The sequence below is a fragment of the Panulirus ornatus genome, chromosome 48 (genome assembly GCF_036320965.1).
Source record: "Panulirus ornatus isolate Po-2019 chromosome 48, ASM3632096v1, whole genome shotgun sequence".
NCBI lineage: Eukaryota > Metazoa > Arthropoda > Malacostraca > Decapoda > Palinuridae > Panulirus > Panulirus ornatus.
The window spans coordinates 25,659,671-25,687,453 of NC_092271.1; the positions used below are offsets into that span (position 1 = coordinate 25,659,671).

General features: G+C 40.1%; 1 protein-coding gene across 7 annotated transcripts; it reads left to right on the plus strand.

Annotated features, from left to right (window-relative positions):
• The first annotated feature begins 414 nt into the window (after positions 1 to 414).
• On the plus strand, positions 415 to 25,894 carry LOC139763873 (uncharacterized). 7 transcript variants are annotated; one of them, XM_071690259.1, is made up of 18 exons: positions 415 to 514; positions 11,516 to 11,576; positions 12,525 to 12,702; positions 12,897 to 13,050; positions 13,447 to 13,592; positions 15,486 to 15,619; positions 16,105 to 16,230; positions 17,141 to 17,323; positions 18,011 to 18,177; positions 18,741 to 18,885; positions 19,399 to 19,540; positions 20,316 to 20,458; positions 20,899 to 21,017; positions 22,503 to 22,587; positions 22,710 to 22,847; positions 23,144 to 23,292; positions 23,878 to 24,058; positions 25,002 to 25,894. In XM_071690259.1, the coding sequence occupies exons 2-18, from the start codon at positions 11,525 to 11,527 to the stop codon at positions 25,136 to 25,138; spliced, it is 2,379 nt and encodes a 792-aa protein (XP_071546360.1). In that variant the 5' UTR covers positions 415 to 514; positions 11,516 to 11,524; the 3' UTR covers positions 25,139 to 25,894. The 7 variants fall into 7 exon arrangements, with proteins under 7 accessions (XP_071546360.1, XP_071546357.1, XP_071546356.1 ...); XM_071690256.1 differs by lacking the exon at positions 415 to 514 and adding an exon at positions 585 to 657; XM_071690255.1 differs by lacking the exon at positions 415 to 514 and adding an exon at positions 2,816 to 2,904.
• Positions 25,895 to 27,783: the final 1,889 nt, after the last annotated feature.

The following is a 27,783-nucleotide window of genomic DNA, read 5'->3' on the forward strand; positions in this document are numbered from 1 at the left end:
AAGGCGTGGCGTTAGAAGTGGAGCTCATTACTGTCAGCTCGAGGGGCGGTTCCTTCAGCGACTATCAAATGTCATACCTATATCCCTCACCTTCCCACCAACACAGACCTGCCTAAAATCAGAGAACAAGATGCGCTAATGTTTGGCCATGCTCCGCAAAGCCTCGCGTATTTCTCGCCACAGTCTTGGGATAACCACCAAATTCTTTTTATTCTTAGATACTGTTGTCTTTAGTTCTAAAGCTAGATTTTCATTTGTTTTCTATCATACCCTTCTGTATAAAGGTATACTTCCCAATTGCAAAGCATGCTAGATTAAATAAAATGCATCGAGGTGAGCGAGTGACCCCGGCAGCGAAGGCTGTGTTACTCCCAGACATAATATAATGGCTTAACGTTCACCAGCGCTGCCAAACGAACACCTCTCGCCAGTGTTGGTCCAACCAATTCAGGCCCCCAGTCAGCTGGATTGGGCAAAGCTGTGCAGTTGTGCGTTTTTCCACCTTCCCGTGAAGGCACGTTCAAAGTCGCCAAATTACGTAGAATATTACGCCATGTGTCCAAAGTCGCCAAATTACTTAAGGACTAACGTAATGCACGGTGCTTAAAGTTGCCAAATTTCATAGGATATAACGTCACCTCTCGCTTCTTCCACACAGTAAGGGGAAATTATTTCATCAAGCGACACCGTGTAATGTGCTGAGTGATAAGTGGTCGCAGGAAAATCTGTCAATGCGTTGTGTGTCATTTGTGTTCTGTGCTTGTTTCCAAAGCAATGCATGTACTTTGTAGCGAAGTGTGTGGAGCGAGTGAGTAATAAGTGTTTTGATGACTCAATCGCTGCTACCCAGCCCGTTGCATGCGTCACCCCTGGAAACTCATGCCTCCACATTTTCACCCTACGCCCCCCCCCCCCCCTCACCTCCCCCATGACCACTACTTCACTTCGCACCATGTTTACCTCTTCAACCATCCCCGACACGCCCACACCCTGACACTGTGACGTTAGCATGGACATTCATTCTCCAGGATTTCAGCACATGGACACTAACGAAACACCGCTATATTTGTTGACAGGAAGTTCATAATATGTTCAGCGGGTGAAACAGAATTTTATTATGAAGTGAATGGGTGCTACATATGAATATTATTATTATTATTAAAGGGAGTTGTTGGGCTGGAGCCTTTGACTGAGTCCTCTTATATATATATATATATATATATATATATATATATATATATATATATATATATATATATATATATATCGGTCTTTGTAATGTTGCAGATTGGTACTGTCCAGAACACAGACAAGAAAGCGTAACTCGTACATGCCTGGGGAAAGGAGTTTCAAATGAGTGTGTCTGGTAGATAGGTCTTAAAAACTGTGATTGACAGTTATGATTTTCAAGTTATTTAGGTGTGTATAGGTTTTTCTATGATGTGTTTGTTGTTGGAGGGAGGACCTTTAAGTAAAGGCTACGAAAGTTTTATTTGGGGGTTGGTAGTTGGTTATGTGGTTTATGTGGGAAGGGTCCACTGTTGTCGGAGAACATGGATGCCAAGCATGTTGAAGTGAGCCTGAATTGGGAGTATTTATGCTTTGTTGTTCAAGTGTTGAAGCCTTGTAGTTTATAAGCAGCCAGTAATTGTTCTGAGCGCTGGTTTGTGTCGTCTGCATCTTTATTTGCGGGGTGTGTGGGGGCTCCTTTGTCGGAGGAATGTCATCGACGTGCGGTGCTCCTCATGAGAGGATGACCTTCGCTGATACATCTCGTAGAGTGTGACTCGTAGTGGGGTCATCTTTCCATCCGCTGGATTGCAACGGACAGGCAGGGTATATCGACACTACCCAGACATGCGCATCAGTTTCGTTTTAATGTCTATGTTCTCGACAACATCTCTCCAGCAACATATCGCAACATCCCTCATGCCCAAGGCGAAACGTCCACGCTGCAGATTCGTAACGCTCGTTCCACAAGTGTCCTTGTACACCTCTCACAACCACATACGACCTGAGCGTTGAAGGAATCCTCAAGAAGTAGGGTCCAGGGACAGGTGTGTGTGTGTGTGTGTGTGTGTGTGATTACCAGTTTTTAAGTTAGGAGGGAATTTACACTCATCTATTTCTCTTTTATTACTATTTGTCTTACAAGAAGTTTATATTCATGTTGACCAGTCTTGTGCGCACACCTGACGCCATGTCTTGTGTGTACTCACATACACATCCTAGCTTATGCCATGTATTCCTCTCGTCTGTCGGACCGTAATCTTGAAGCCAATTTTACGAAAGTCAAGCAAACCTATACAGTGTCACCGTTACTTAAGTGATGCAATCACTGTGCCACCGATACTTATAAGTTCCCTTCTTTAACACCAATGTTCTGTGATTAACTTGACTAAATCCAACCTATTTATGACAACGCTTTTTTTTTGGGGGGGGGGGGATAAATGTATAAAAGCTTTGCAGATCAAAAAAAAATGGGTCAACATGACGGTATGATTAAAAATAAACGCGAGATATCACAATACTTTTATAATGATATATTTCAGGAAACAACTTCGTATGACGGTGAGTAACGACATTAATTCTTGACCAGTCGCCGCCTCCACCCACTCTCGAGAACCTTATTCACAAAGTAAAACCAATTTTTCCCAGCTGCAATTTTCATGATTCGTCAATTGTAGGATCATGATGAGAGAGTACAACCTTGCTCGAAGCAACGGCCAAGGCTTTGATAAGGATAAGATTACATTCCTTTGAGTAGGTCCGCCAACCAATGGCAAGACAGGTTCCAACGGCCGATAAGATAAAAGCCGGCCTGCGCGCATACTCCATTCTAAAGGTATTAGCTCCAGTTGTCCCGTTGATACTTGTGAGTGAGCACCCTCGAACCTGCTGAAGGTAATTATACACTATATCTGTCTCAAATGAACCATATATTACCGCGTCACGTCGCATTCCCTTCAGGCTTGATTGAAGATGGTCTCAAATTTATACCTTACCCTTGAGTCGACTTTTGTTGTTACATGAAAGCGTAAAGATATTTTCATCTTTATAATTAACAAAATGATTAATAACTTGGGTACATTGGAGTGCAGACTTGTTGAGGGAGGGATGAGTGTTCTTTATGATTGTAAGGTCAGGGGGGTCGAGCCAAGCCAGCTAGCCAGGAGGTGTACCAGCCAGCACTTAAGTTGCCGCTAGCCAGTGATATGGGTATCGCACTGATGTTGACCAGGAACAGTATCTTTTATAGTGATGGTGGCGGCGAGAAATTGTTGTGGTTATGGCGAAGAATGGTGGTGGCTGTGCCGATGGTGGATTACGGTGATGGTGGTCAAGAATGCTACTGGTACCCAAAGTAGCAGCAGAAGAGTTATTCACAATGGTATTCAAAGGATTTCATCTGAATATGAAAAATTTACAATTGCATTTGTTAAAATAGTGGCGGTTGTGGTGACGGTATAGCAGCTGAGAGGCGTGGAGGTATATGTGACGAGTGAGGATGAAGCTCTGGTACAGTGACACATTGATGGCAGTTGTAACAGAAGCAGTGCCTATCCTAAAGGCAAAGTTACATCATAACTTACAATCACTGTGGCAGCCACGGGGATTTTGATAAGGATTAATGGCGGTAGACCATTTGTGCGTTGATGGCTGTGACGATTGTTAGGTCAGCAGTGGTATTTATCTTAGCTGGTAAGTAAAGCTGACGGCTACTGTGAAAATAATGAAAAACATGGCAGTGTGACATGCAAATAGCTCACTGCCAATGAAAAACGTGGGAACAATTACTGAGTTGCATATTGTGTTGTGGCAGACAACCCAAACAGCAAGACTAAACGATAGTGTTGAGTCATCATTCATGGTGATGATGGTGTACATTCGTTGTGACAGTGACAGAATGGAACCCTGAAAGAGTTATTATATAGGTCCGGTACAATGATTATGAAAGTAATTGTGAGTTACTGTTAACAACAGTTGGTGTCACAGGAAATGAAGTATATCAGTGAAGATGACAAGATAATGATTCTAGCTCAAGAAATGTAGGACTAAGGTTAGCTGGAGACTCCAGGAGCGTTGTTGTCACGGCCGAGGAAGAAATAATGGTATGCATCTAAACGAGAGAAAAGGAGGAAGGGTTTCCACAAATGAATATGGTAACGGAAATGTTTTCATAACGTCTTCGAACATGAAAATTCGTAACGATAACATACCCGTAAGAATTTTCAGTCTGTTCAGGACAAAGCCGACTCGCTAGGTTTCCTAACGGCAGTATGTGGGGGAACCTGCAAAGCAAATCCGGTGCCGAGTGTCTGGTGTAGCGAAGACAGTTTACTTGGAAACTCAGTGTGACTAGGACGTTATCTAAGCCGCCCGCGGAACATTCAGTGGTGCCTGAGAGCCACTGAAGCCTGGAATTTCTCTTTAAGACAACGAAAAGATATGCACCAAACGTGGTTATAATCGTTAAAGCTTTGTGACGATTAGAATCCCAAACAATTTCCTGTGTAATGATGATTTCACGGTCATGGAGTGCTGTATCAGGACCCAGATCTTATAGGTATGTTCCTGAAGCGTGAGAGTTTTATAGAGATTTATCGAACTTTTAACTCCAAATGACATTTACCGTTGTTATGCGATAACACGATCTTTTCAGACTTAATCGTCTGTGTAAAGACAGATTGTATGCTGTAAACCGTGTGGTCATGATTTGATGAACTGCGTATGTGTATCTACATATCATCATTAGTAAGTTCATCTGTCTGTGGAAAAAGCTACCTTTGACCTTATCCGTAATGGTTAGGCTAAAGGTTTAGGGGGGTTAGCGATCCGTGTGAAGATAAGGAAACTGTGAAAACACAATAAAGCCTAAATAAGAGTGTAATGACGATAAGGGTGCACTGAGGATCGCTGAAGGTGCAGTGAAGATGAGGGTGTAGTGGAGGGCGCAGAGAAAATCAGACTAGAATGAAGATATGGATGCAGTAAAGATGTGAGGATGCAGTGAAAAGGTCACAGTGAAAATCAGACGGTAAGGAAAATATGAATGCAGTGTAGATGTATGCCAAGATGAAGGTGCAATGAAGCAGGTCTTTAGTCTGACCCTAGGAAAGATCCAAACTAGGTTCAAACCTGTCCGAAGAAGTCAGCTGCTGCTACAAATGAGAACACGTACGGCGGACGCGCTGTAAACAACGAAAGGCGGAGGACTGCCACAGGAGCGGATGGATGTCCTGAAATGTGGACACTGGTATGTCCCAGAAGTAGGGTCCGGTGTATGTGTCTGAACACTTGTAAACATTCCATGACAGGCACAACTGCACAGGCAAGCGCATATATATATATATATATATATATATATATATATATATATATATATATATATATATATATATATATATATATATGCACAAACAACTCATGCACAACCAAAATGAAAACAAAAGGGGGTCGGGTTGGCAGCGAGGTGAGTAATCAACCGGTGCCCGTATAGCGTCAAGAACCAGGATGTTATGTATAACAGTTCTAGTCACCGCCAAAAATACTCCTACAGACATAGGGTCGCGTGACACTCTTGCACCATCTATTATCACTTTTATCATTCTAACCGACGTGGTAACATCTGATATACTCTACCATGTTTACAATGGTTATGTATTAAGATACATGTTAATGTATTCCACCTCTGGGGACTTGCGTGAAACAATTCACGGAAACGTATTAAAACTTCTGGTAAATTTTGTGACCCGTTACATTCGTAATTTTCTCGTCTTTCGTATAATAGTTATATAGTGCAAATAATGTTATTACACCATGTGGGCTAGCAACATCTCACGAACTACTAACGAAGTTTCCAACATTCATCAAATGAATCACACAGTGGTTGTGAAAAAGACACGAGTTACTGTATTCAACCACTGAGGGCATGTCGTAAAACAATTCATGGAAAATGTTCCAAAATTTCTCCTTAATCCTACGACCGTTAGGGCATGTCACCGTTACACTTTTCGCAAGACTTTCTTTTTTTTAACATTTGATTATAACATCGTTACTCTTGACTGTTGTAAATGGTGTAATTACTTGCAGGTGAACTAGCAATACCTCCAGTATTTCAAGAAGTACCTAAGAAGCTTCCGACATATATCGCATTATCATATGACTTAAGCATGCAATACTCCAACCGTTATCGCAGGTGCAATCTCTTTACTATAAAATACTAGGCTTTCAGTGTTTTCAACAATGACTGTATCATCATACGCTAGGATTGCAGTATTTTTCGGTGTTAATTGTATCATATGCGCTAGGCTTGCAGTATTTTTCAGTGTTAACTGTATCATCATACACTATTTTCAACATTATTTGTATCATCCTATCTCTCCTTATATGAGGCCCAGTGCACAGCGAGTGTTCATACGTAGTCTCAGAAGAATCATCCTTAACACCTGAAGTTGGTATTAAATGATTTTTCTGTTGGTGGTTGTAGCCTGACGTCAATGGGCTTATTAATTAATGACCCTGACAGTTGACAGACCAAAAACCCAAACAACCATCTGTCAGCGTAAGTTCCAACATTTATTACAGTCATTGCATCCAGGCTGACAGTACATGCAACATTTGTTCCATTATTACAATTATGTCAGCAGTGCTTTTACCATAAGATGATATCTGTAGTTCTTTTATCGCATCATGACTGGATCTCTAATAGCAGTAACTGTACCATTTATCATATCTATATTTATGGCGACTAGGCTTACAGTATTTCAGCTGCCAAGTGTGCAATATATGCAACGTTGACGGTATTATCATTACAAGGTTGGCAGTGTCATTAACATGGTAGTTAAGCAACCATTAATTCATGTAAAAAAAAAAAAATAATAACTCGCATTTTACTTTTAAACAATTCATAACAAAAAGATAAGCAATAAAGTTCACATCAAAAGCATAGGTTTAAATGTTAATATACTGAAATACGTTCTCGAATATGAAATTAGAATATATTTGACAAACGTCATCCCACACACCATGGATACATGAATGTAATGCGAAAAAACGGAATATATTTGCTATTTGTGATGTTTTTATTAAAATTGCTGGCTGTTTCCTGCTGTAGATTTTGACGAAATTTACGAACGAGCTATTTTTGCAATGACATTCCTTTTTCACATGATTTTGGGAGAAACATATCATAGAGAAGGGAAAAATTGATTTTTGAAATATTTTCCTACACACTGAAATAACAGACTGTCCATAAAAGGCCGATTTTATTGAAACTTCACAAATGGAGTAGGACTGAACACAGCCACGAAAAAAAATAATAATAATAATTAAATGTGTATTAGTAAATGAGTACATGTGTACCCTCGTGTTGTGCCTGTATATCCATCCCTGCTTGTCACTGTCATCGGGATTTTTATTTTCCTGACCCAAAGCTGAAATCGAACAGGAGTGGTCCCTCTTTTCATTTTCATCTTCATGAACTTATTTTTTCTTTCTTTTACCAATAATCTTATACGATATATATATATATATATATATATATATATATATATATATATATATATATATATATATATATATATATGTCCGTTCATATTTCTATCGATTCGTTGACTTTGATTTTCGTTTATAATGGCCTAATCGCATTAATGAGCTTGGATATATGTTTTCTAAGAAAGGCTTTTGATAAGTTCAGCAGGCATACACTCGAATGTTCGCACTTTTGCTTGAATGAACCTAATGTTCCTTCATTCAGTAACGCCTAACCGTTCAAAATCCTTTCATGGCGAATCAGATTCGTTATAACCGAGCAACATGAACAACGCTGGCATTCGTATCATATCTTAGGGTACACTTACGCAAGACCGACTGTCCAGGGGGTTGCAAAATGTGTGGACGATTTTGTCCATTACTTTGTTCACAAGTACAGAACAGTGACTCACGTGTTGTACCTGGGAATCTCTTATCGCCCATGATAACCTGATTACCGCAATCTTATCAGTACTAATGACAAAACACCAAGCCCCAAACTCCTACATCCTGGAGCTTAACTAGGAGCAATTGTCAGAGGCTGAAATCACGTTCGATTTCTAAAGCCATGGTGAAAGCACTATCATTACTTCATCTCGTGGTGTTTTTACGGCTGAGTTACGGAAAAAAAAAAAAAGACAGTTCTCTTGTAGGGATTAAAAATGAACTCGTCCTCACCTTAAACCCATAAACACAACGGTGCGACCGACCCTTGAGCACGACGGGTATGACCCTTGGGTATAATTAAGCCTAGCTGTAAGGGTCTGGGCAAAGGCCCTGGCCGTCAACGTACAGGTCGTGCTCAAAGGATCGTATCGCCACGCCATTCTGATTCATCTGATAACATAATCAACAAACAGCTTTATAGCAACACCATTAATATCGTGAAGTCCAATAAAACTCAAGCCACAGGACATTTGCGGCATATTCCCAGTAACGATAGAGTGACAGAGAGTCGAGAGCACCTTAAAATGCATTCATGTGACTGAACCCTGAAATCCATCAGTATTCTAGGTGCTTCTGCGACACCTTACCCAACTCTTAGGTACCAACTGCATAATTCTTACCTGGTGCTTCGGTTCTGAACTCAGTCGTACCGCATGGATCGTACTTATTGTTTCTGATTCGAATTCAAGTCATACTTGCATGCGTAACACCTGCTCAGGTATCATGTTTTCTACGCTTCTCAGTTTTATTTTACATCTCAGACCCTCATCTTTGATATCCGTTCTCTCCCATTTTCAGCACAATGAAAATTTCCTCCTCCTTCCCATCGCCAAAACTCGAGGACCACTGTTCCTCGACCCATCTCCTCTATTCTTCTAATCCTACATAGTGTCACATGAACACACTCACTTGCACCACACGGACACATTCACTTGCCCCATTATGTCTCTCGTGTTCAGTAGCCTCGAAGACGCGTTATATGTTCATATTGTGGTTGAATATAACCAAAGGACATCTAACGGCTCATCGTGGACCTCTGTGTTGTAATAACCGTTTATAACTATGACTCACGCAAGGGCCCGCACCGGGTTCGAATCACAGGGTAGTCAGACGGCTCATAGGCAATAAAACCGTTCTTCCTCCCTTGGGGGCTGGTCGATAACTTGCCATATATATATATAATATATATATATATATATATATATATATATATATATATATATATATATGTGTGTGTGTGTGTGTGTGTGTGTGTGTGTGTGTGTGTGCGTGCGTGTGTGTGTGTGTGTGGTGGCAACGACACATCACATGACGTGCCGTATATGGAAATACTGGAAGTCCGTTCACACACTACTTTTGAGGCATGAGTTTACAACCAAACGGATAGCGAGGCAGCGAGTTTACCATGGGTTAACCCAAGCAATAACGAGGATGTGTTGAAGAAAAAATACCGTCGCACCGAAGAATTTTTACCTCAGGAAAAATAAGGGAAGGAGTTCATATAAAATACACTTCAAATAGCCAACACAAACCAAGCATTTTCACCTCAGATATATTTTCCTGATGATGTAATGGAAATCCTTGACCACACCGAGTGCTTCCTACAAAACTTCGTGATATTGACGGTGCGACCCTTGGGTATGATGCAAAGACTTTACGGCGTTTAAAACTATTCTGAAACATTTTCGTAAGGGAGGAAAAAGAAAGAGAGGAAAAAAAACGATTCGTTGGTTGTGCAAGATCATTCGAATGACTATTTTCTCTACGTTTTCTTTTCAGAGATGTCCAGCAACAACCTAGAATGTGTTGTGTTATAATGTTTACATCAACAGCTTTGCTTATCAGGCTACGTGCAGTAGTCTGTACCGTTATTCTAACTCTCTAGAAGTACGACGGTACAATGCAAGAGTTACAGTGCTATAGATAGAGTAATCATACTCGAGGGTAGTACAGTCGTGCTCTAGGGTCGTACAGCAGTGGTAATTATAACCAATACATCCGAGTCGCGCCATCATGCTCGAGGGTCGTACCGTCGTGCGCAATGGGATAGAGACTAAATCCTAACCTGGTGCACTGGTGAAGGAGTGAGAGGATGGACGCTTCTATGACGGTTCCATTGCCTTCGCTGGGACAAAGGAAGAAGCTTGGATTGCCCGGAGCCGCCACGGTTGCATGCCTGAAACAAGAGTTTTTAAGATAATACATATCTAGTCACCGCTTTCATAACATTGCACTGAAGAGGGGAATTTGTAACGCCTGGTGAGCTAAGCACATTTACACACTAAAATTAGCGAAACATTACTTCGTTACATATAACGAAGTAAATGAAATGTTTCGTTTCATATCATGGAAGGAAAACGTGAACAAATACAAAGAAACAAAACAAAACTAATTCCTTCACCCAAAAATATATCTGATGAAGAAACACTCTGTCTCAAAAAGAACACAAACTCTTAATCTAACAAATATGAAGTTATTGAACAACTACGATATAACTAGCGATAGTTCCTTCAAGCCACAAAGAAGTACAGTGACAATTATAATGGTACAACTTTATGGGGAAAGGAAAGGTAATAAAAACGTCGACAAACGGTTCCTAAACAGGAGAGGATACAAATATAACACCAGAATAAACATCACGTATCATCAGATATTTTCTTTAGGCGAAAAGTAGGGATGCAATTATACCACAGTTAAAAAAAAAAAATAATTATATTACATACTAATGAATAACTCTGTTGAAGAATGACTGCTTGTATGTTGACAAATTTCGATTTCTTATCATTCTACAGATTAGCTGTTAAAATCTTTCTTACCTAGGGGTAATAAGACCAAAATGTCTTTTTTCCCCATTTATCCTATCATAACCCATTTCCGTCGCATCATTCTCTCTATACATGGTAATGAAAAAAATGTCCCATAGGGTCTTTTTAAGATCCCAGAGGGCGAATAATTATACCATGTTATAATAAGGCTTCTTCATGACCTAAGCCTTCAGTTTTCCATAGGTGCATGTACTAGATTAAAATACCGAATACAATTGCAGTATTACAGGTATCTTATTATTAACAGTAACGTGTTCTGCCATTTCTTTCAGGGTTTGTATGGACCCCTCCGTCAAATATTCTACTTTTTATCCACAGTCCAAAGGAGAGTGTGCTAGTGTGTGTTCATATCTCTGGCCATACCCTTACAGTTCACATGATTTACATAAAATAGGCTAAAGTGTTAACAGGACCTATAGCCTATATCTAATATAGTTCTCACAACAACTTGTAGTTTCCTGGTCTTGTTACTTTCATGTCTGCAGATCTATCCGAGGAAGTGGTGAGTGAAGTAGACCTGCTGTACCATGCCTCCATCTGCTGTGGTGGGTGGAGAGGAGCCCTCTGCTTTCAGAGACTTTCTCCACCCGTACACATCATGACTCTTAAGATATTACCACTGTCCTCACGCAAGTAACCTCACAACAGACCATCAGGTCCTTCTCATGAGCTCCCTTAACCTTAACTATTGCCATCTCTCCTTTCTGTAGGTTGGTGCCATGTTACCACTGCAAAGAGTGGGGCTACTACTGGTGCTGCTGGCTGGAACAGGTGAGTGACTTCACATCAAGATCCCTCACACCCAGAAACGTACCCAGAAATTTACATAAGGGTGAAGAGGCATACGGTTCCCCTAATAAACACGTATTTAGAAATAAGCAATCCATAATTTCGTTAAAGGTAAATTGAGTATAACATATTTGTTTGAGGTAAATTCTGACATAATAACTTTCATCTATACAGCTCACTTCAATTACCAAGACAAAGCGACATTAAGCAAGGGGGAAAAAGCTCTGATTACAAAGGGCATTATTGCATTTTCTGTGTGTCACCAGACCACAAAGGCTTTCCAACCCTTAAAGCCTTAAAAGCCTTGAATTAGGGTCAGACCAAGAGGCTAGGCCATCGTACCCAAGGGTTCGTACCGTCGTGCTTAACTCAAGAGTCGTACCGTTGTGCTTGTGAGTCGTACCGTCGTGCTCGAGGTTTTGCGGAATAAAACGTTTCAGTTAGAACTTGATTAAGTTCATGGCACGTTTGCACGATCATCATCATGAATTTCACAAGACAAACATAAAAAATTCTTCTCGGAGAGATTATACATCTTTCTCCATCCTCATATTATCAACCTTTTATCACCACCATCCCAACCGCTGGTGAAATTAATTGTCAAGTTCTTGGAAGACAACACTGGCAATCTCCACAACGCTATTAGCTCACAATATTTCGCAATAGGGGCAAAACGGCAGCTTTTCATCGATGCTCATCTCTTCTTTTAGCCTAGTACTTAAAAAGCCTAATATAATGACATTTCTGGCTCCTGAGCTATATATCATTCGTGATTACCTTTTTTCTCTATAGTAACAAGTGTAACACACAAATGGTAGTCACACACGCATACACACACACACACACACACACACACACACAGTTACTGAATGACGGCACCAAATGCTGCAGCCGTGAAAATAATTCTAATAAATCTGTGGTTTACCGCAGGGGCGTGGGATCATTCATTCCAGTCATGGAGATGTTACGAACAAGACCTCGAGAATCTCGAAGACCGCTTGCCTCTCAGCATAGGCAACTTGGTCGCCCTCATCGAGAAATGGGAAAAAGAAGACTTGGGCTCGTACTACTTCGTCCCTGACCGCATAGCAGCAGCTCTAGTGAAAAGGTAAGGTGAGAATGTATACACACACACACACACACACACACACACATATATATATATATATATATATATATATATATATAGAGAGAGAGAGAGAGAGAGAGAGAGAGAGAGAGAGAGAGAGAGAGAGAGAGAGAGAGAGAGAGAGAGAATCATACGAACAAGAATGAAATGGTTCGTGTGTCAATCTCCCTCAGGTATAGACTGGACGGCATCGTCTATAAGACCGTTACCACCCAGCTGCCCTGGCCACGCAGCGAGACACCAGAGGTGGACAAGCAAGACATTATGAAGGAACTCCTTGTCACAGAGGAGACTGTACCGGACAACATATACGACCCGCGTGAAGAGGTGAGGAAAAAAAATGACTTGTATCCACTGAGATTTGTATTCAAATTAGAAAATTCTTATTAAGGTACAGGGAAATATTGGACGGATTAGGGGGAAAGCCACGGCACTACCTTTCTAAACAAAACACAGACATTAGATTCTCACATTTTCCACCAAATGTTAATACCTTTGTTTACGAATCTACGTATAGCTGTTACAGAAGAACGAATTATGTAATCTGATTTCATAGCACACGTTATACACCGCTCCAACCTGAGTGTACTATACACACTACAAAGCACAGATACATGTTCAGTACTGAAATAGAATAAAAATAGATACACCTCTTGTATTAATGCGTCTATATATTTTTTCTTAACAATCCAATCATTTTTATTTTTCCTTCTTTCTTTACAGTGTTCCTTGCACTTCATGTTGTCCCACAGTACGGACATTTACCCACACCCTGGTCTGGATAAAGTGTGGTATGACGCAAGGGTACGAAGGTCGACAGCAGGGCGATCAGACTCCAGGAGACGAAGGTCTGATCCTTACTCTACCCAGTGAGTGTGAATGTGGGTGTAGTAGATTCTGTCCTCTTTCTTCTGTTGCTCTTTTGCATGTAGTAGTTGTGACCCCAAGCTAGGCTTTTTTTTTTTTTTCTTAATAAGACTAATCTTAAAGTGTAAAAGAACTAATGTAATACTATAGTAAACAACTAACAAGATGTTTTACGAATATGTTCTCTGTATTTTTGAATATCATTGGAAGGTAAGTAAAAGGACTGGATCTAAGAGGAGGGGTCTCAACAAAATGTATATTTCTAAGATTTTTAACATGGATGTGATGGTACGTCTGTACTTATTGTATCTTCGAATCTATCCCATGACGAAGGAAGAGGTAAATATTATGAAATGAATAAGTAAATTATGTGAAGAGAAGGCATATGATAATTCATGTGTGGCAGACAACTAGAAGGGATGTAGAACAATGTCCTAAGTTCAGAAGCCTCTCAACAATAAGTATTATCAGATCTGGAAAAATTTACGAACTTCCCACCGAAACTAAAGCGCCTATTCTACGCTAGGCTGCTGAGAAATCTAAAACATGCACGAATGCTAGGCTGCTCAGAAATTTGCAATATGTACGGATCGACCATACAAGTCCTCAAAAGAAGACTGAACTCTCGACTGAAGGAAGCGCTTCGTTCGGAGAGCCTTGAATTCAAGATGATCACCAGACGGGCGTCGTACCAGATGTTGAGATATTGTGCCACTCAACAAGCAAGACATGCGGTTGGCGCCGCGACCTTCCCATGTAGGCGAAACGTGTCGTCGTATGTACGTTCTCAGTAAAGGTCTTTAGAATCCAGATTCCTTACATTTGTTCATGACTGTAACTTAGAGGAGACAAAATCTTTGTGAAATCAAAGCACAGTGCTTGTAGCTTGTACGTACTATTTTTCTTTCACAAGTAGGATATCCTGTGTGATTTAGATGGATCAAAAACGTCATTACTGTTGAGAGCTCATAATCTGATACAACTAAAAGTATTTGGCTTTTTGGCTCCATGTTCATAGTTACTTCTAAATCCTCTGTGTTATTTAGTTGGATTAGAATCGTCATATACTGTAGAGCTATATACTTCATTTGTTAAAATTAAAAGTAGTTACTTCTAAATGTTGACACTGTAGCATCTGATTGGTAGAGCTTATTGGATGAAATGTGGTAGGGTACACTTAGTGAAATAACTGTCTGGCCTTTGTCAAATTACAAACTGCTTCCTTCTGAATTAGAGTAGAGTAGTGTTAACTTTCTTCTCATGAGTGATTCAGCGCATTTACGTACGATGCACTGAAAAGTAATAATTACAAAAATATCAATACCTTAACATATGAATTTTCTCATGATTTTTTTTCTTTTTCGATTTTTCTGAATATTCTGATTAAAATTTTTGCAAGTATCTATATCGACCTCTTTCCTATATTTTTATTTTGTATTCAGAAAACGTACCCACCAATTCTTTTTCGTGTAGGAACTCATTCATTTTATATAATTTGCTCAGTGCCTTATTCAAATAACTTCTACACCCATTTTTCCCCCATTTTTTTTCTTGTACACATTTTTATATTTTCTAATTCATTATGAGAACACTTATTCACGAAAGAGGTAATCCATGCATTTATTTCTATTGACTATTTCCATCATGCCTCGAAAATCAAAGGTAACTTGAAAACAGTAAACGCATTTTTTTTCCATGACATCCAGTGTGCAAATACAGTTCACTAAAAATATGAACACTACTGTAATTTGTAATTCTAAATGTATACCAATCATTTTCTTACAAATACATACATTTTCTTTAACCTATGACAACAAATTTCTTCAACTTTAAATGTGCAAAATTAAAAATCCATTTCGAATTTGGTTTTACTGTTTTGATGAGTAAAATCTCAGGATTATTCTCCCTCTAAGAAATGCCGACGTGCGCTACATTCTACCAGAGGGCCAGAAGCCGGCAAAGCACCCTATTGAGAATGGAGTCATATGGACGCCTTATGGGCCAATTGCTGCTGGCACCCTTCTTGCAGGTATGGCGTACTAACAAGTGGGTTTCTATGTATAGTTTTCACACACATACTTACATCATATATATATTTATATATATATATATATATATATATATATATATATATATATATATATATATATATATATATATATATATATATATGGTTCTCATTATCTACTCAGTGACTTAGTAAACTCATCAGTATTGCCAACAGAGCTTATAACCATAATCTCATTAATGTACTGCTGAAGTAAACTTTTGTTTCGTAGACCTACGCGTCTCAATCGCCACAGATGCCCTCGCTGTGGTCGTGCCTTGAATGAAATGGGAGGGATCCATACCTCTGACCCTGATCAAAGTGAAGCTGCCAGGAAAGAATTATGTTACCTCGACTGTGTTCGTGGCTTTCGCCCAGTAGGACACACTTATAACCATACCCCTCCTTCAAACACGAACTCCACGACACAAGATGATAATCACCCTGTTATATCCTCCTCCCAACAGGAATTACGGCTACCCCTATGACTGACGAAACTACCATCCGGGAGCTGTACGGTGAGAAATCAGACTATATGCCTGATGAGATGCGGAACAAGCGTCTCCACCCCCAGCACGTCTCTACTTTAGCAGGTACGTCTGTACGCCTTTCCCCTCGTTGGTATTTATGTTTTGCTAATGGAGAACCAGAGTGATTGGACTAAAAGGGTAGAGCTAGGGGGAGGCGTTGCCCCTTGTGGCGCCTTCGTATCTCCAGTACAGCACCAGATGCCTACCCGACGGCAGAGGGAGAGAGTAGCCCTCACCATAACCTGATAGTGTGAGTAAGAGCCACTCGCTCATATCTCAAATTATCCCAAATTGAGAAGAGATGTTTCCTATATATGTTAAAAAAAAAACCCTGCCTCTCCTGATTACAGGAGGCATCTATACTTATTACTCGTTTAAGGTTCCAGTTTGGAAGGTGATGAAAAGTGAAGTCAAAGTAAGAGAAATGAATCACAAGGACAGAGTAAACAACATTTGCATTTAAGAGATCACAGTAGTGGAGGAATGATACAGTGAAGAAGCAAGGAATGCAATAACCAATGGAAAGTGAAATAACACCAATGAAAATAGGTGGTTAGAAGAGATAGGGCCCAAAGAATGTAACATTTATCCTATACATGTAGAAACAAGTAAAGAAAAAAAAACGTTACATTCTCACACCTAAACAGACATATCATATTCAGCATTCTAGACATATCCATCATTCATCGTACAACAGTGAACAGGCGCGATTGATCCCTCCCTCCCTCCCTCTTTTTTTTTTTTTTTTAATCGAGGGAAGGAGGGTAGGATCATGATTTACAACCGAAACATACAGACTGGGAAGCCAGCGTGTTCCTGTGGTAAGTCTGCGTTGCTTGGTTTATGGGTATCATGGTCTGTGACATCACTTTCTTTTCATACATTTTGCTCTAATACTGTGTCTGTCAAGAGGCCATCTTGGCCACTAGGATGGAGGGGGGTTTATGCAGCATCTGTGTTCTCTCCCCATCAGGAGATATTGGACAGTCGGCAATGGTCGGAGCGGTGGTGCCCACGGCGAGCAACAGGATATACCTCGGGCCAACGGGGCTCTTCGTCAATGCGACCGCGGCCCCGAAACTCTTCACCTTAAAGGACGGCTCGGACGGCATCACTTCTTACTTCTCTCGGGCAGAACTATTTGCTGGCATTGACGGTAAGAGAGAGAGAGAGAGAGAGAGAGAGAGAGAGAGAGAGAGAGCCTGCACAAGCTCAGATTCTATCATCTACATGGAGATTAACATAATCTTTACCATGGCTTAGGTTAAGAGCAATTGCCAGACAAAATCATTTGCCATGCAAAGAGGACAGTTGATGCTGTAAATGGTCGTAAATTAGATCAGGAGCCCCTGTTCATTTTTCACCACCATGGATGTGAGTATGTGTGAGTGAAATGAGAGGCCGGAAGCACCTGATCAACCCTATGTAAAACACAGTCAAAAATAACCAGATATATGGGTAGTTATCGATAAAGAGCTATAAGGTAAAAAAAACACGGGGGAAAAATAAAGATGAATGAAAAACACAGAACTGTAAAAGAACGTCACAGATTAACAAAATGATTGAGAGTTAAGAAGAGAAATGTTCAGATAAAAATGTACCAAATGTAGATTTGGTAATATAGGCACAGTAGCACTAAGTGTTATACAGAAAGCTGAAATTCTTATGAGTTGTAGAGAACTGGATACATATACATAAACAAAAAATATCTGTTCTGGACAAGGAACAGATTTTAAAATGAGACCAAAAATCACCTTTAGGGCTGACAATGGTACGAACTGGAACCAGGGGGGGTTTAAGTGATGGTATTTTGAATAACCAACAAGAGTGACCTCTCCAACAGCCATGCTCATCCAGAAAGTCCTGAGGGAGTCGTCATCGAACATGAAACTGTCACAAGTTCTGCGGATGTACTACAGCGATCATGGCCTTCCCAACCACCCAGAGTACCGTGCCTGCAACAGAATGGCGGCCTTCAAAGATCTTGATGCCAACAAGATCAAAGAACAGGTGAGAGTAGCCAGTAACATGGGTGGGTGGGCGTAAGTACTGTTGATGTGACGTCATGATTGGAGCTAAGGAGGTGCAGTTGCTGAGGCGATTTTCTCAGGGTTGTTGAGCGTAGGAAGTGTTCACACATACGCTATCGTCTGAGTACAAGTGCAAGACTAAATGCCTCCTGAAATAGAGGCACTGGTCGATCACAGGTCAAGACGAAATACCGATAGGTGAAAGGTAATCACCGGTGGTGGGATCTTGCCTGCTAATCCAGTATTAAAGATAAGCAAAAAGGATGCGCCTAAGAAAACTCCTCCTCCATGTTCAGATGAAACAGCAAGAGTGGATGTGTACCAACGAAGCCACTGTTTGTTTGTTCCTGACACTACCTACCTAGCAAAGGCAGTAAAAATAACCGAGTATAAAGATTATCATTATTATCATTATCATTATTATCATTATTATCATTATTATTATTATTGTTATCATTATTATCATCATCATTATCACAACCTTTAATTTGTAATCTCCTCTTACACAAAATTACCCACTGACTCCTATCATTTTTCTAACAGGCTCTGAACTTCATGTACGCCTACACCGATAAGTTTTCTGATATCCAACGTGTAATCATAGAGAACCCAGAAAGCTTCCCCGAGATGGAGACCAAGTTCCAAGATGCTCTCAACAGAGTATGGTCGTCCTTCAAAACATTTGTAGGTAAGATATCAAGTAACTTTCCGAATGGAAGAATCGTAATTCATAAGCACCGCCTTTTGGCTTAGCTGTTCTAGGGAAGACTCAGTGATATCTACGTGTCAAAAGTGGAAACTGTTGTGATCGGTATTGCATACTAAAAATATATTAATTTCTTGTGTGCTTAGTATCCTCCGGAGGTCAAGTAATAACTTGGGTCTCTGACAGGTTATCATTGTTTGTAAAACTTTTAGATTATGTGAGTGTGGGCAGTCTTAAGTCCCCTCTCCCACCCAAGACTGATATATATACATATCAAACTCTAAGTGTTTCAACCACTTTAGCATTACTGAATATAATAATCAAACGTTTACCTTCCATTTAGCTCCTTGCCCACCCAGCCTGCCACTTTAGGGAACACTCTCTCCTCAAGTCACCCAAGAACAGTCTAGCATGGGTGACGTGACACGCGTTCTAGCCCCTCTCCTGGTGTGGGTTTGATGCAAATCGTTCAAAATGAATCCCCTTGTCTTGCAGACACCTACAAGTATGAGGATTACCATCCATGCTCCGTTAGCACCAAGAATGAGGCCAAGTGCGAAAACAATGTGGACCTTTTAATTGTGTTCGGGCATGAGGGCGGTGTGACAGAGATTGACAAGGAACGAGAATACATTACGTAAGTATTGGACGAGTGTCAAAAAACATTACACTACCATGGGGTCCGATTCACAGTATCCTTATCAGGGTGCTACTGATATCGCCATATGAATCAGTGCTGTTCTTCGGTGCAATTATAGATACAATGATAGACCAAACCATACACCGTGTCAGATATGAAACCAATTTTTCCCCCCATGCGAGGGAATCTTGTGAGTAGTACATTTAAAAGAGCTCACGGGACGTAAACAGGGCTCACTTATGCCCACCTGACACTCTGGGAGACACTGATCCTCCCTCCTGTTTGTAAACGGGATCTCCAAACCAACGTACTTACCCAGGTCCCTCCAGATCATACCATTTGTTTACTCCCGAAAACTGCTTTCAGGCTGAACGACCCTTGATTACCATTCATCACTATTCCATTAACGCATGACCACTTTGTGTCCTTTATACACTTGTGATCTCTGCCCCCGCCAAAAAATAAATAAATAAATAATACTGGTTTTCACTTCCATCTCTTAACATGAATATCTCGGGCATTCCAGTTATTTGATGGAACACCTGAACACGATTGCTAGGGACTGTGTGTGTGTGTGTGTGTGTGTGTGGTCAGTCTTATCAGCCGCCAATATGGCAAAATGCCCCTTGCTTGAGACGACTGTCCATGCTGAATGCCGGAGCTGTTGTTGATACACAATTGCCTACCTCCCCAATCCAAGCGTGATGCCAATTTGGGCATTTAGTCTTACCAGAAGTTCAAGGTAGCCTGATTTCGTCTTTGGCTTCTGCAGGCACCTGTCCCAGCTGTTAGGTGTCGGCAGAGACAGGTCACGCCTGGGCATCATGGACGGCAAAAATGGGAAGTGGATGTTTCCCATGACCAACTTCACCAACGTGGCTGACTGGGGCAGCAATTTCACGATGAATCCACCCGGTAGGTTTATCTTACACGCTGAACTCACAAGCAGCATGAGAGAGGGGCCAGATGAGGATATTCCCTCAAAGGCCCAGTCCTCTGTTCTTAACGCTACCTCGCCAACGCGGGAAATGGCGACTGGTGTGAAAGAAAAAGAAATGATATATATATATATATATATATATATATATATATATATATATATATATATATATATATATATATATATATATATATTTCTAGCACCAGAAAAGAAGCACGTCCAAGGGTTTAATGCTTGATTATTTTCTTTACATTTAAAGCAGATTTCAAGTTATATCACAACTGCTGTCTTTCTATGACGCAAAAATTTTTATCTACTGACTGTATCATTACGACCTCGGTATAGCCTCTAATCTTAAAACAGCTTTGTTGTACCAATAAAGAGAAAATGAACACTAATTCGACGTGTGCTCCAGGTAACGTGTATGGCTCTGGGAAAGATATGAAGAAAGTGCTGAAGGAGCTAAAAGTTTACTACACCGCTTTCTTCACTGAACTTCACAATGAAACGGATAACGCGAAAGCCCACGCACAGGTAAGTAATACTGTCATGGTACGTAGCCTCGTCTCACCAACTAAGGCATGATGAAATCTAGTTCGGGTTCCGTAAGCAAGTCTGTGAAACTCCGAAGCTAACCTCACTGCAAAGAACTGGCCACTGAAATTCTTCTGTTGAGCAAGTTAACTTTTATTCTCTCTCAGGCATGGTAGGTGGATGAGGAAAAACAAAAATGATACGTGGTCGGTCTCCGGTGAGTATAATTTGCAAGTCTTTGACGGCAAATGTCAGCAAGGTCATTATGATCAACACGCATGACCCTCGTATTAAGATGAACTCAGAGGATGATTAGCAGTGCCAAGGGGGTGGGGAGGAGCCCAGGCATTATCCTTCATATTAAAAGGTATTAGTCATAAGTGACCCAGTCCAGGATGGAAGCAGTAGGAGTGAGGTGTACACGAAGGTGTGTCACAACACACTTTGTCCAGGAACAGCAGCAGAGGTGGAGCATGTGCAGAAGTGTGGCAGATGTGTTTTAATTCAGTCCAGGAAAGTACGATGACTATAGGTGATTGACATGAATGAAGGAGTTGGAAATCATAACTGTATGATCATTAATGAGAGACAGGTTATAATGGGAAGTAATATAAACACAGATAGGCTGCTGGACTTATAATAAACTGAATATAATAATGTGAGCGAGAGATGAAAAAATAGATGTTAGAATTTTGAGAAAGATGAAAAATCCAGGTTAAAAACATGAGTTGATATCCTTGATGTGGTGGTAGCCTCGAAGGTGAGACAGGTTAGCTCAGTCTATAATCTCTGATGTGACAAAAAAAAATTATAATAATAATAATGATAATAATAATAATAATAATGATAATAATAATAATGATAATAATAATAATAATATTAATAATAATAATAATAATAATAATAATAATAATAATAATAATAATGTTCCTGTGCATGGATATAACAATATCCTCTGGAAAGATCATTTCCTTCTTAAGATTTTAAAAATACCAAGCAGGAGAGAAGCGTGTGACATAAAAATGTGAGGTTGGGGTACAATGCAGATGAAAATAAAAAAAAAGTGACTGATGCCTTCTGAAAGATAGTGAAGAAAAGGAAAGGATGAAAGCACGTACAACGTGAGAGTTCACGTGAGTAAAATGAATGGAAGAAGAGGTAAGAGAGTATAAGACGTGATGTAGAGAGAGACGGAACAAGACAGTATGGAGCTCGAGAGACTGGGGGTAGGCAGAGAGACCTACAGGAAGATGTGGAGGAGCCTGCTGGAATGAGGATTTGTGTACATGTAAAACAATGGGACTTGCCATGAACGCAGCATAAAAGCTATTATCATGATAATGTTCGCAGTAGGGTAAAGAGGAAGGACTACTACACTTTTGTCAGACTGATGTATTCTCTTCCAACCCACACTGTCAGTAAGTGTACGGCCTTTAATTCATGGTGAGGAAAAACTCTCGCTGACCTTCCTAAATCATTTGGCAGGTTGTGTTGTGGAACGTACCTTCGAACATGCCGGACGATAAAGAATATCTGAAGGAAATAGAAGACTTTAAGAAAAACTTCCCAGGTGAGTCCTTACCTTGGCCGAGCTATAGATAAGATAAGACAAATAAAAAATCATCAATAAGACTTTACATATGTCCAACGCGTTGTGTCTCCATTACTGTATACATTTGGTGTGCTTGGCAGATGTTTATTTCCTACTGGTGGGCAGAAATAAGAACAACTTCAACGAACTGCTGGTGGACCCTGATACCGACTTCTTCCTCAGCAATATAATTGACGTGGAGAGCTTTGCTGCTACACTGGCTAAGCGCATATGTAAAGGTGAGAAATAATCTGAGTACCTTCATCTGTCTGTCAGACACGTAAATCTCACCCTGTCACTAATCTGAATGAATCTTTGAATGCTGCTAATCCATGTGGTATAATGACCTACGTTTACCCTGGCAGTAACAATAGGAAAAGAAGAAAATCCGTTATTCCTAGTTTCCACCTTTCTAATTTACATCTTATTGAGTCATAACATGCACCATACGACATCATATTATGCTGCTGCATCGCCAGTGTTCATTTCCACTGTTATATGAGATTCTTTTTTTTCCTCCCTCCAACCAACCAAGTTCCCTCCGTCTTTGCGTACCCGGCTTGCGCTGACGAGGACTACAACGAAGGCTACCACAAGTACGTTGGCTACGTGTCTCCCAACTTTACGACGTACATCAGGATCTCGCCAAAGTACTTCCACTTCTCGCCCAAAGTCATACTGAAGGTCAGTAGTTCTTCGTCATCTGCTGCTGGGCAATCCGGTGAAATTTCGGACTGCTTCTAAAAATGTCGCTGGGGTACGGCAATATATTTCTTATGACCATAGCATTCATTATTGCTCAGGTTATTGCCTTCTCACTTATTTGCAGACCAACCATTAAATAAAACCCCATTTCCAATGTACAACAGTAAAATCATTTTTCTATTTTTTCCCAAATACCTCAAACAGCTATTACTCTCTTGATATCCAGTGCTTAATGAGATTTTGTTGAAATCGTCAATTACGATTTAGTTTATATACAACATTAAACATGACAGACTGAAAAACGGATGCGTGCATATGAAGCCAATGTCTGCTTGTTCCTGACGCTACTTTTGCAATCGTGGGAGAGGCAATTGGGTTTTGAAGTACATAAGTTTTCGGAGACCAAGTATTCATGGAGAATGAGAGAGTCATCGGTACCTGATCTTACAGTTACAGCAAAAACCCCAAGTTGTAATATGCCTCCAAATATCTGATACTGGATTCCATTACCAGTAACCACTGGATATGTTATTGTCATCAGTTCATAAACTTGTGGCATTGCAGGTAGACAGTGTGAACATCCAAGTATGCGCCAGAAGAATGAGCACTGGAGAAGACATTGACTGCAGAGATGGGGATGGTGATTTTGAGTGGGAACACCTGTGTGGACGATGGCTGGACCAGTGCGACGCAATCTACCTGGAGGTGACGGGCAAATCCAATATTGGCTCGATCTGCGGCCAAGGTACGCTGATCAATGGACGTATTGCGTAACCGCATTCGATGCGTCCTTTTGCCCTAATCTTTCTCATTAACCTGGTAAAACAGAGTGGAAGGATTACTTGATCACATTTATCCTCCCAGAGTATTCGTCATTTCCAAGAGGTGATGTTAATCCTCCCGGATTATTTGTCATTTCTGAGATGTGATGTTAATCCTCCCGGATTATTTGTCATTTCTGAGATGTGATGTTAATCCTCCCGGATTATTTTGTCATATCTAAGATGTGATGTTAATCCTCCCGGATTATTTGTCATTTCTGAGATGTGATGTTAATCCTCCCGGATTATTTTGTCATTTCTAAGATGTGATGTTAATCCTCCCGGATTATTTGTCATTTCTGAGATGTGATAGACAAAATGGCACTGTCCAGTAAGGCGAGTTATTCAAATCTTGATGCAGAAACTTGCCTTATCTCTGTTTAACCATTGTTCCCCATTCTAGGCGTCACGTGTGAAATGCATTTCCACATATGAAAGTACCGTCAGGTTTTACAGTACAGTGTATAATTAATATATGTAAATAGATCCATCCCTTATCTCCCAGAGTGATGACCTTCGTATAAAGCAGCCAAAAGTTCATTTATCTTAATGATTTACATAATTACTCCCAGGATCAATTATTTCGTATGAAGGAGACCTTGTGTTACCCAAGACCTTTTCTCTCTAAAGGCTCCTGCGGCCCAAGGCTGAGCTCTTCCAGTTGTGCTTCCGATGATGCCCCTCCCTCCTCGCCAAAGGCGACTCTTGCAAGCTGAGTCCGGTAACACCCAAGAATTCACAAATAAACAACTCATTACTTATCCTTGTTATTGAATTGAACAGATGTTTTCCCCCCTTATATTTTGTTTCTGTTATTTGTTCTAATATTCTCACTGATACCATATTTCTTTTTTCCCCTCCCCTCAGACGATGAATGCCAGTACCCGAACCAGATTAAGTTTGATATCACTCATGATGGCATGACGTGTGGTGCCTGGGCTGCTGCCGCCTCCTCCAAGCTACTGCTGCTACTCCTGGCTTTCACACTCTTCATACACTCATAACTGCGGGAACCGTGTCTCGTCTGTCCCGCACACACCCATCCGTGTTTGTGTTTCCACGTGCAGAAAAATCCGAACTCTACATCCCTATGGTTGCTAAAATCTTAAAGTGAGGCATAGCCTTCTCTCAAACGCCCAGGTCATGAAGAACTCCTGTGTGATAATCCCATGATTGGAAAAACTCAGCTTGAACAAATACTGTACAGTTTCTAATCTGCAGACACTGTTCTCCTAAGTCAAATACACTAGGTATTGTTCCCTTGTTACCGCCTCGCACTATTCCTTAGTTCCAAGGAGGTTGTACCGTAATATTCACAACAGGGATTCTCCGTCCCACTTCTCTAACTACTGGCAACTACTTGTATTTAACTACCATTATGTGTCACATCCACACCATTACCTAGGATCTCGTCTCTATTTTGATCTAGGACTCAAATAAAGCTGAGACTATGACAGATTTACAAAAGGATTCGCTTGAGCATCATGCATTTATGGGGCAGCTTGTGTAAATATGCAAGAGTTTATTATTTGTAATCGTTCTATATATACGTGTCTGTGATTTTCCTAAATAAAATCATGAATGTGAAATGAAGACAGGGTTAGTGGGTTGTATCTTCTTGACATGAAAGATTTGTAACAATGGTACAATATACGTAAAAATTAAGTTTGTTACTGATAAGGTGTTATATATATATATATATATATATATATATATATATATATATATATATATATATATATATATATATATATATATATTTACATGAAACCCCAAGACCCCTTTTGTGGATCTTCTAAAGCTTCGGGGCTGAGTTGCAATCAATAGCATGAAAATGATGGACTCCACTGGAGGGAGAAGTTTCTTGACAAGAGTGTATTTCCCTCTGTCAACTGACCATGATACACCCTCACTGAAGTATACTTTTCACAGAAATTTCTCTTACATAAGAGTCCATAATTTCCTGCCACTCATTGTAGCTCAGCCTTGAGGCTGTAAGAGCCCTATAAAAGGGGTCCTAGGGTTATATATATATATATATATATATATATATATATATATATATATATATATATATATATATATATATATATATATATATATATATTACTTTCTATGAATAGCCTTGTTTAAAGGCAAAATAGTAAGTCAGCTTTTTTGATCATTTTTGTAAAGTTTAAGTTTTATAAAATGTCAATAAAAAATGAATCAATACCTGTGCACCCATTACCCACTCGAATAATCACCAACTGATTAAACACAAGGAGGGACCATAAAGATCTATTTCTGAACAACAAATTACGTAGGACACTGCTGTATTTCCCACATAGGAAAATTAGCCCCTGCTGGTACCTCTAAGAGCGACGCCGCCTGATTCCTAACATAGAAAATGGATACGTTGCAGATTTCAGATTTCAAAATTTCATTCGAATCAGCATTTGAATTTCATCTTTCTTAATACTTAAAACACGTTTATGATGCAAGAGACAATGTATGACAGAATCGCTGATACAGAGCAACATGGACATGAAATTCGTTAAAACACGAACAAAGGCCTTATAAGGGAGGAGACTATGTATGGTCTTAGAATTACCTTGAACACCTGATAGCATTCTACGTTTTCTTGACTGACGATAAGGAAATGACGATGATGGCTCTAAAAACCCTGACAGTCGATAGGCCTAAAACCCAAATAACAAACCATGCGCAAAAGTACAAATCTTATTATTGTACGTACACTTGTCACCAACGGGCCATAGTTACTTCACTGATTGTAAACTTGAGCTATCGCTGACACGATAACAATGGTCATTTGGCTGTGAAGAAAGACAAGAGTGCTAACAGGGCAGCAGTGGTTACCAGACAGTAAAAGTGATTGTTTATACTAGCTATAAACACGGAAATACCGTCGCTAGCAGAGTAGCAGTCGTTAACTTCGTTGTAAACACGGAAATGCGGTCGCTAGCAGAGGGCAGCAACAAGCTCATCAACAAACCAATTTGATTAATGAAATCTGTTATAAAGACGTTCATGTCAATCTATGCTTTATAACAAGAATCAGGTAATCCTAAGTAACTATGCCATTATCTTTCCAGACAAAACTTACATAACCTAATAGTTTCTGATACAATAAAGAACATCTATTTGTCAAAACAATACCAAAAACAGTACTAAAGACTTTACTTCGTGCCAATGTTTCCAGGTATTTCAAGCTTAACCTCTTGAGCCCGACTGAATGATCCTTAAGTGTGACCCTTCGGTACAATGACTTGACCCTTTAGCATTCAAGTCAAGGGCCAACGCATCGTATTCAAGGGTCACTCTTATAAGCCCAATGTCTGTTCTGCATTTCGTTTAAAGCCCTGGATTCGATTGAAATCACTAGACATGGCACAACCAGTTAGTTGCTGAATTCTAGAACGTGCAGTCATTAGCATGAATACACGATTCTATTACTATCTCATCTCAATCCTTTTTAACAGAAGTAACTCAATGACTCAACCTCGTTATACAAAGAATATAAACGTCTCTGTATACAGCACCCTATGAATAGTATTTACGATAATTCGCGTCACCGAAAGTTTCCAACGATCGATATTTTTCCTTGGTGTCAACAAAAATTAAAAAGTATAAAACATTAGGTTCGCTG